This window comes from Canis lupus, chromosome 19, assembly GCF_048164855.1.
Source record: "Canis lupus baileyi chromosome 19, mCanLup2.hap1, whole genome shotgun sequence".
NCBI classification, from domain to species: domain Eukaryota; kingdom Metazoa; phylum Chordata; class Mammalia; order Carnivora; family Canidae; genus Canis; species Canis lupus.
The window spans coordinates 47445285-47456004 of NC_132856.1; the positions used below are offsets into that span (position 1 = coordinate 47445285).

At 44.3% G+C, this 10720-nt stretch overlaps 1 protein-coding gene across 5 annotated transcripts in view; it reads right to left on the reverse strand.

Annotated features, from left to right (window-relative positions):
• NWD1 (NACHT and WD repeat domain containing 1) overlaps positions 1 to 10720 on the reverse strand; it is a 65903-nt gene that overhangs the window by 19729 nt on the left and 35454 nt on the right. For all 5 annotated transcript variants that reach the window (XM_072786855.1, XM_072786854.1, XM_072786856.1 and 2 more), the window contains 3 exons: positions 10117 to 10314; positions 6979 to 7101; positions 467 to 675 (listed from right to left, as the gene is read on the reverse strand). In XM_072786855.1, coding sequence (XP_072642956.1) covers positions 467 to 675; positions 6979 to 7101; positions 10117 to 10314 — 530 coding nt within the window. The remainder of the gene's footprint in view (positions 1 to 466; positions 676 to 6978; positions 7102 to 10116; positions 10315 to 10720) is intronic.

A 10720-nucleotide genomic window follows, 5' to 3' on the forward strand; every position in this document is an offset into this window, starting at 1 on the left:
TCTGTGACTATCATAAATAAATAAAAATTAAAAAAAATAAAAAATAAAAAAAATTAAAAATATGAAAGGTCTTAAGTCAGAAAGAACTATCAAGACCATTTAATCCAACTATGAAGTTTGAAACCCCTTTATAGGGGCACCTGGGTGGCTCAGTGGTTAAGGGTCTGCCTTCAGCTCAGGTCGTGATCCTGGGGTCCTTGGATCGAGTCCCACATCAAGCTTCCATCGGGGAGCCTGCTTCTTCCTCTGCCTATATCTCTGCCTCTCTCCCTGTGTCTCTCATGAATAAATAAATAAAATCTTTTGAAAAAGAAAGAAAGAAACCCTTTTATAGCATCACATCAAGTGATTGTGTACCCTTGTTTACACCCACCCCCTATCAGCCCCACCTCATAGAAACACCATATGCTGTCTTGGAATGCTCTGGTCTCAGCTTTCCTTTGCAAATAGGGCAGGTGTTTGTTACCTTTGAGCCAGATGCCAAATACACAACCTTCTTTGCTTCATCCACATGAAGACTCCAGATCTCAGGGTCAGTGGGATCTTTTGAGCCTCCATCCCAAATGGTGAATTTCTGCTGGCCAGAGAGTAAGTTCCACAAACGCAGTGTGTGGTCCTTTGAGGCAGAGAGGACGAGTGTCCCCTTGCCAAACACTTTCACAGACCTCACCTCTCCTGCAGTAGACCAGGGTCAGAGAGAATATATTAGCTGAAAACATTTTGACTTTCCAACTACCAAAATGCCTACTGGTTTGGAAATTCTCTGGTCTACCAAAGAAAAGATGATGGATTCAAACATAACCAAATTACAAATTATGGAATGTTGCAAACCTAAATTAAGAGTGCAACAAATGGCTGTGATTAAATCAACTGCCCCCCCCAAAAAAATAAAAATAAATAAATCAACTGCCCAAATGTGAATATGTAATAAACAGAGATTATAAAGACTTATACAAGTACGGCATCCTCTAGGGGGTGTTTAAAATTAATAAATATGTAAAAACAAACAAGGTAAGGTTATAGAGAAGGTTTTACAATCTGGAAAAGATGTTTTCTAAGCAAAACACAAAATTTGGAAGAATAAAGAGGAAAGATCGACCACTTAGATTACATAAAAATGTAAAATTTCAGGAAGATAAAATGTAATTGAATGTCATATGACAGATTAAGAGAAAATATTTATAATATATAAGAGATAAATGGAGGGACACCTGGGTGGCTCAGTGGTTGAGCGTCTGCCTTCAGTTCAGGGCATGATCCCGGGATCCTGGGATCAGATCCCGCATCGGGCTCCCTATGGGGAGCCTGCTTCTCCCTCTGCCTATGTCTCTGCCTCTCTCTCTGTGTCTCTCATGAATAAGTAAATTTTTTTTAAAAAGGAGACAAATAGACATTTTCCTTAATAAAGAGTTCTTACAAATAAGTAGGAAGATGCAAATAATCTACTCACAAATTGGACAAAGAATATAAACAGGACATTTAAAAAATAGTACAAGTAAAAAAAATAGTGCAAGTAGACAATAAGCGTTAGAAAGTGATGCATAACCTTACTAGTAATCACAAAAATGCAAGATGAAATACCAATATGTCATTATCAGGAAAAATATTGGCAATTTTTTTTAGTGAAAGTGCGCACATGTGCCCATGCAGAAGAGGCAGTGGGGGAAGCAAAGGCAGAGGGAGAGGGAGAATCTTTTTTTTTTTTTTTTGGAGTTCAATTTGCCAACATATAGCATAACACCCAGTGCTCATCCCATCAAATGCCCCTCTCAGTTCCCGTCACCCAGTCACCCCCACCCCCCACCCACCTCCCTTTCCACCACCCCTTTTTCGTTTCCCAGAGTTAGGAGTCTCTCATGTTCTGTCTCCTTCTCTGATATTTCTCACTCATTTTTTTCTGAGAGGGAGAATCTTGAGCAGGCTCCACGCTCAGAGTAAAGCCCTACATGGAGCTTGATCCCATGACCCTGAGATCATGACCTGAGCTGAAATCAAGAGTCAGACATTTAATGTACTGAGACACCCAGGTGCCTCTGGCAAAAATTTTAAAGATTGATCACTGGACTACTGGCAAAGATACAAGAAATAAGTTACTTTCATACTTTGCTGATGGAAGTATAAATTGATATAAATTTGTAAAGGGTATTTTGATAATATTTGTTAAAAGTTAAAATGGGTAGTCTCTTGGTTTTGTTAATATACTATAGTTATGTAAGATGTTGCCATTCTGGGAAAGTGGATAAAGGGTATGAGGGATTTCTCTGCACTATTTTAGCAACTTCTTGTGAGTCTAGAATTATTTCAAAATATAATGCTCAGAAAAAGAGGGAAAAGAACAAATGTGCATGCAACGTGACTCAGAAATCCCACTTCTAGGAATGTGTCTTGCTGAAATAATGGCGTAAGTGTGTAAAGATATAGGATGTTAGTTGCAGTGTTACCTTATAAAAATAAAATTGCAAACAACCTGTGTATGAAAAGGGAGTTGTTAAATAATACGGTGCATCCTTATAAAGGATGTTATGCAGCCATTAAAATTAATAAGAGATCTGCACATAGACACCTAACCATAATAAATTATTACAACTACCAACACTTGCTGAGGGCTTTCTATGTGCCAAGTGTAGTCCTCAGTAGTTTACATAAATTAAACTCCTTTAATCTCATAAAAATTCTATGAGGTACTATTATTATCGTATTGTAGAGATATGGAAACAGAGGCACAGCTGAGTACAGTAATTTATCCAAAACCACATGGTTAATAAGTAGGGGGGCTAGGATCCAGCCCAGAACCCAAGCCTTCAGCCACTGCAAAGTATCGTTATAATATGTTGTAACAAAAACAAGTTACAGCCCAGTGTATAAAATAGCACCATCTGCTTTTGACAAAAACTCAGAGTACTTGAGCCCATACAGAGCTATGTCTGTACAAGCCTGGAAAAAAAATTGCTTATGGATATAACAAACTGTGAGTACTGATCACTTCCACGGAGACTGATGGGTGGGAGAGGGAGTTTTATTTCTTTCTAATTCAAATGACAGCAGGATAGTGGGTAATTTCTTATTTATTGCGATTTGGGTATTTTTCAACCAAAATCTGTATAAATAGTTATGCATTACAAAATATCCCTGTAGGGGATCCCTGGGTGGCTCAGGGGTTTAGTGCCTGCCTGCCTTTGGCTAGGATGCGATCCTGGAGTCCCGGGATCGAGTCCCGTGTCGGGCTCTCGGCATGGAGCCTGCTTCTCCCTCCTCCTGTGTCTCTGCCTCTCTCTCTCTCTATGTCTATCATAAATAAATAAATAAATAAATAAATAAATAAATAAATAAATAAATCTATCTTAAAAAAAAATATCCCTGTATGTGGAACAATATACCACAGTTAAAATGAATTAGAGATGTATACATTACATGGAAAGAGGCAAAATATGTGATGTTAGCTGAAAAACAGTTTATACAAGCAAAAGCTTCTGTGACTATATAAAACCATATATATTTATGTATATCCAAACACCCCCTGGGGGAAGGGACCAGGACAGCATTGTGCTGGTAAATGCTTAACATCTTGCTCTGCAAGGAGGTTGGGGAAAGCCCAGATTTGTGGCATTTGCCAATTTCCTTGGTGTAAATGTTCCTGCCCCTGGTTGATTTCAAGCCACTAACATGTTGTCATTGAACGTGGGGTTGTAAAGAGAAAGGTGTAGCACCCATTTCTACCGTATGGGTATAGTAGCCAAGAGCACAGGGAATTGAGTGTGGTATGATACTTAGAAAGTGCTGAGTTTTGAATATGTATTACCTTGTTTTAATAGAATTGATTTAGCTGCAAGCTTCTATAATTTAATATTTATAATGGCTGCATTTGGGGTGCCAGGGTGGCTCAGTTGCTTGAGCCTCCAATTCCTGATTTTGGCTCAGGTCATGATCTCAGAGTTGTGGGATCAAGCCCTGCATTTGGCTCTGCTCTCAGCACAGAGTCTGCTTGTCCCTCCCTCCCTCCCTCCCTCTCTCTGTCTCTCTGTCTCTCTCTTTCTCAAATAAATAAATAAAATCTTAAAAAAAAAATACTGGCTGTATTTGACAACTGTCTTACCACATTCCCTAAAACTTCACCATCAGCTCTCACAAGCCCGAACAAATGACTTCCAGCTCGCTAGCATGTGATAGGAAACTTTTACTTTCCTTGGTACATATGCTTAAAATAGTCTCTGTTTTGCCAATAAACTGATTACTGAGTTTTCCTAATCACAAAGTTTAATGGCTTTTTAAGAAATGAATCAAGGGGATGCCTGGTGGCTCAGCTGTTGAGCACCCACCTTAGGCTCAGGACTTAGTCCTGAGGTCCAGGATCAAGTCCCACATCCGGTTCCTTGCAGGAAGCCTGCTTCTCGCTCTGCCTATGTCTCTGCCTCTCTCTGTGTGTGTCCCTCATGAATAAATACATACAATGTTTAAAAAAATGAATCAAGGCCCATTGGTAAATAAATGGGTTCAGGTCTTGAACAGATGGCTCACACACACAAAAATACAAGTGTTGAATAGCCCTATACAAAAATAACCATCTTGATGATAATAAAATGAACAGAATTTATTTGACAGACATTCTATTAGTACCCACCTCACTCCTAGTCCTTGGGGAAAAAAAGAGAATAGGTTAAGAACATCTGATGCTGGCAGCTTTGGGGTTGGGGGGGCGGTTATTCTGTTACATACATACAGCCTGTTTGGAAAGCAGTAAGATGCCACTTCTCAAAACCCATTGAAATGCTCACATCCTTAATTCAAGACTCCTACTCACTGAAAATATTCAACAGAAGGAAAAAATGTTGATGAGCGTAAAAAGATTCGTTGCAGTGTTATCCACAACAACAGACAACTAGAAATAGTCTAAAATAGCAAAAATAAGAAAAAAGAAATGGAATAAAATAAATCACAAAAAATCATTTAATACATTCTGGAACATAATCTGTTGAGCAGAAAGAAATATTTTGGCTGTATTTCAACATGATAAATATGACATTTGATGGATCATAGCAGCGTGACTCATCCCAGCCTCAAACTGGAAATCGAGTCAATGTCCTTCAATTGATGTGATCAACTGATTAACACACACTGTCCCTCCCACACAATGGACGGGCTCAGCAATGCAGAGGACAAATTATTGTCACATGCAACAGCAAGGATGAGCCTCACACACATCAGGCGGTGTACAAAAAGGTCACATTGTGTGCGATTCCATTTGCACACAACGTCCAGAAAAGGAGAGTTGATAGACTCTGGAGGCACATTGTTGGTTACCATGGGGCTGAGGGTCAGGGTGGAAATGCACTATGAAGTGGGCAGGTAGTACAAAGAGAATGCCTTGGGATGATAGAATGTTCTAAGTGATGATTATGCAATCCAGTAAATCTGAAAATTGTTGCATCCTACATTTAAAACACGTGGAATGGTATGTCAGTCACACCTCAATAAAGTTGTTTTAAAATGATTCAATGGAAACAAAACAACGCTTATGGAAAATGTTGAGAAAAAAATATGGACAGTGTAAATACTTGGTTCACAATGACACAATATTTTAACACCTTTATTGAGGGGTGCTTTGGTGGCTCTGTCAGTTAAGCATCTGCCTTTGGCTCAGGTCAGGATCCCAGGGTCCTGGGATCGAGGTCCATGTCTGAGCTTCCTGCCTAGTGGAGAGTCTGCTCCTCCCTCTGCCTCCTCCTCTCCCCTCACAGTCTCCCTCTCTTTTTTGCTCTCTCTCTCTCTCTCAAATAAATAAGTAAAATCTTTTAGAAAAAACACCTTTATTGAGATATAATGCACTAGCATAAAATGCACCCTTTCCGTGGACAATGGTACACTTCATCAGTCTTTGTATAGTCATAGAGCTGTGCAACCATCATCACGGTCTAAATTTAGAATATTTTCAAAAGCTGCATTCCCTCCCCTTTCTCTCCTTACCATATAAACCTCTTGGAGGTGTGGAATCAGTGACATAATAATTCACAATGTTGTGCAACCATCACCTCTATCTGATTCTGAAACATTCCCATCGCCCCAAAAGGAAACTCCGTCCCCATGAGCAATCCCTTCCCATCCCTACCTCCCCAACTAGTAACCACTAATCTGCTTTGTGTCTCTCTGGATCTGCCTGTTCTGGACATTTTGTATAAATGAATCATACATGATGTGGGCTTTTGTGACTGGCTTCTTTCATCTGATATAATGTCTCAAGCTCCAGCCTCAAGGCTTCCTTGCTGTTCTGTAAACACGCCAGCCTCCTTGCGCCTGTCAGGGCCTTTGTCCTGGCTGTTTCCTACTCCTGAGATGCACTTCTTCTTCCTACCCCTCTTCCCACCTCTTCGCAACCTTTGTGTCTTGGCTGAATGGTCCCTGCTAGAAGAAATGCCTTACCTAACTGCCCTATGTGGGTCACTTTGGTTACAGTTGCTGATGCCACCACCCTGTTGTCCTCATTACAATCCGTAACTATATTTTGCCTTCCCAAATACTTGAGTCTGACTTGGACTAGGACTAGGGTAAGGCGACTAAGGCACTCATCTCGGGTGCCAAATGTAAGGAGGTGCCAGATTCCCGAGTTTCCCTTTTGCCTCTGGCTCCCATATGGCTTGGCACAGCACTCTCGCTGATCCTCTCTTTAAGACAGCTTGATATTTATTCATGGTGGATTTCCTGCATTAATTTTGATTTTTTTTTAAAACATTGCATTGAAATATCACTTATCTCTTTTTAAAGAATATTTTATTGGAGAGAGAGAGTATGTGCGCGCATGCGTGGGGGGAGGGGCAGAGGGAGCCGGACAAGCAGACTCCTCGCTGAGCAGGGGGCTCCATCCCAGGATCCTGAGATCACGACCTGAACCGAAGTGAGATGCTCAACCGATTGAGTCACCCAGGCGCCCCGTAATATTATTTACCTTGATAACTAGGTTGAGGAGCCCCACTCCCCAAGCCTCACCTGTGTGTCCAGTTAGGATGTGGATCACCTGCTGCTCTTCCATGTCCCACACAGCCATGAGGCCATCCTGGGTGCCAACTACCAGCAGCTTCTCTTCCAGGCTCCAGCCCATGGCAGTGATGCCTGCGGCCACACAGAGACAACAGCAACCACATCAGCTCCCGTGGCTCAGCCATGGGGTCCTCTGATGGGCCTCTACTTCACAGATGGGGAAACTGAGGCACAGATCTGCTCCCTTGTCCAGAGCTCTACACCTGAAAGTGGCAGAGCTAGGATTTTGAAGCCAGCACCGTCGGAGGCCAGATCCAGATCATGGTTATTATGTTTACGTTGCTCTTCGGGACCAAACCACATGGAGATCTTAAGTGTCTGCTAAGTTCGGTGGTTCTCGCTCAGGGGTGATCCTGGTCCTGGGGAATGTCTGGAGCCTGGGGACACTGACACTGGGCAATGTCTGAAGATATTTTTGGTTGTCACAACTGGGACCTGGGGCGCTACTGCCATCTGATGGGTGGAGGCCAGTAGTGCTGCTGACCCCGCCGTGGTCCAGAGGGTGCCTCCCCTCAACCCTGCAGAGGGTGACCCCCTCCCAAATGTCAATAATGCATGGCTGAGAAACCCTGCCCTAGATGGACAAGATGCAGAAATGGAATTATATCGACTGAGAATGAGAACTCTGCTTCTGACTTCTCTTTGAGTTCAATGTGTCTGGAAAAATTAAGGCTGGTGCTCCAGAGAAAAAAATATTTGCCAATAATTTGGGCAGACACAGCCCAGGGCTCTCTGCCGGGTCCTGATTGAAACATCGCTGAGGAGAGAGAGGTACCGAGTTATACGGGAGAGAAACACTGGCCCAAGTTGCTGGAGACCAGACTTCCTGAATGCCCTTGGGTGATCCCTTCCCCTGCTCTGTGCCTCAGTTTCTCCAGATGTAAAATGGTCAGGGGAAAGTGTTGAAATTGGAGCCAGTCCAAGTCAGAGAAGCCCAGATTTTGTTCCTATCTCACTGGGATGGGGAGTGAGGACATGGGATTTGTTTTTCTTTTCTTTCTTTTCTTTCTTTTCTTTCTTTTTCTCACGGCATGACCTTGGAAATGTGAACTCAAACTTCTCATTTAAGAAATGACCAAACTGGGATCCCTGGGTGGCACAGCGGTTTGGCGCCTGCCTTTGGCCCAGGGCGCGATCCTGGAGACCCAGCATCGAATCCCATGTCAGGCTCCCAGTGCATGGAGCCTGCTTCTCCCTCTGCCTGTGTCTCTGCCTCTCTCTCTCTCTCCCTCTGTGACTATCATAAATAAATTTAAAAAATTAAAAAAAAAAAAAAAAAAAGAAATGACCAAACTGAAGCCTAGAATGGGTAAAAACTTTCTCAGCTTCGACATGACTAGGGCTTGTACGAGAGGAACAGTGGGTCTGAAACACAGAACATCTCCCCACCCGAGGGATGGCAAAACCAAAACTTCGCCCTGACTATAACTTCCTAAGCCTAGGCCACAGGACATGCCACTAATGAGCCACTGCACTACCTGTGATTTGTCCCCGGGAGCCATCCTTTTGTAACAAAGGCCACGGCCCACAGGTGTTAGTCCGCACTCATCCAGAGACCAGATTTCCCAGGCTCCCTTGCAGCTGGAGATGGCCAAGTTCTTACCAATGATGCACCCATCACAGAGGTGATAAATTCTGCTTCTAGACCATGCCCCCAAAGGGAAGGGATGGTCCACCTCCCCTTCCCACTTCCCACCAGCTGGAATGCCATGGCATTGGTCAGAGTGGGAACAGCCATTCTGAACCAACAAATGGAAATTTCACATTGAAAATGGCAGCACAACAAGATTGAAAGAGTCTATGTCCCTAATACCTTGGAGACTTGGAGTTTTACCTCTACTTGACCCTGGATGTGAGGGGGAAATGGACTATTTTATTTAAGTCACTGCTATTTTGTCCTTTGTTACAGCATTTGAACCTGTAACCTAATAAATATACAGTCTTACCATTATACTAGATTTGGTCTCAGAACCCTTCTTAACACAACATTCTAGCAGCTGTCCCAAAACCAATGCTGCCATGCATCATACTTAGTCTCTTAGAATTTCTATTTTGGAAGCACTCTGCCTTGGGAATGTAGCTTTCCCTACAAGGCCATGTGGCACAGAAATAGCCCGAGTTGCAATAGCTGACATTTGAACTACAACTTAGTTGTATATTTTGTGGCTTTATAATTAATGCAAGAGATTATGGGTGGGCAGATGAAAGGATGGGTGAGCGGAGGTAGACTGGGGCATGAGTGGAACTAGATGGCTGGCTGGATAAGTGGGTGAGTGGATGGATGGGTGTGAGATAAGTAGATGGATAAATCAACTGATAGATGGGTGGGCGAGTTGATGAATGGCTGGGTGGAGAGATGGGTGAAAGGGTGAGTGGATGGAAGATGTCCAGAAGAGGGAAATGGAAAGATAAGTACTGTGGATAGGGGGGCGGAAAGAATATAACTAATGGAAGCATGGATGACTGATGGACGGATGGATGATGGATAGATGGGTTGATGGATGGGATGGATGATGGGAGGATGGGTTGATGGATGGGATGGATGATGGGAGGATGGGTGGATGGATGGGATGGATGATGGGAGGATGGGCAGAAGGGCAGACAGAAAGAAGGAGAAGAAAGGGGGGAGAAAGGGAGGGAGGGAAGGAGAGAGGAAGGAAAATAAAAAATGGAGAGAACGAAGTCCTCCTGTCTCGCTGATGTTCTAGTGTCCCGGGGGGAATCTACAAGTTCCAGCAGCCTCTCGGGAGCCAGTCAGGCATCAATCCTGAGCTTTTGGACTTACTAGCATGAGCCAGTAAGCCACAGGGACTATCTGCAAGATGGACGCTCGATTCTTAGAGGCAGTCAGCATCCCCTTAGTCTGGGCTCATGGGCAGCAGTAGTTACACTACTAATCTACAATCCCTGGGGGACGGAGACAGACGAGTCAGCATGAGGCAGCAAGGGCATGTCCTCAGGGGACCCTGGGGGCCTCCCTACCCACAGAGGGGAGCCCCAGGGAGCACCCCCAGGAAACACCTCTCCTCCGCCGCCTGCAGGCTCCAGGAGGCCTGGCAGGATTTTTGCCTTGCTGGGGAGACTCACCCTTGTGACAGCCAGTGAGGGTTGCCCGGAGGGGTCCCCCGGGGGGCTGGAGGAACCCCCCGAGAGGTACCAGCACAGGGTGGGGGCACAGCCGGAACCAGCTCTGGGCCTGTTGGCACAGCTGTCCCACCAGCGCTGGATGTGAGGTGGCGAAGAAATGGAGTCTGGCCAGGAGTTCAGTGTAGAGGATGCTCCTCTCTGCAACAAAGGGTCAGGGCTGAGGGTCAGGTTAAGGGGAAGGGCACGGCTGACGGCCAGCCACCATCTACTCTGCCTCCTTTTCAAAAACACTTGCCCCCCAAAACAAAAACAAAAACAAAAACACTTGCCTCTACTTCAAGGGCCAGGCCTTTGGCCAGGCCTATTCCTCTGCCTGGAATACTTCCCCCTCCTCCTCCTCTCCCCCTTTCTCATGCTAACTATCTCCTCAATTTAGCTCCCAGGTTACTTTTTAAAAAAGCCTTCAGCAGCCCAGTCCTCCCATCAACCCTCCCCACCCCCCAGGTTGGGCACATCACGGCTACAACTGACGTTTCTTTGTGTGTTGACTCCCCAGCCTGGCCTCCCCTCACTACCCTAGATCCTGTGTCTCTCCCCCACCCCA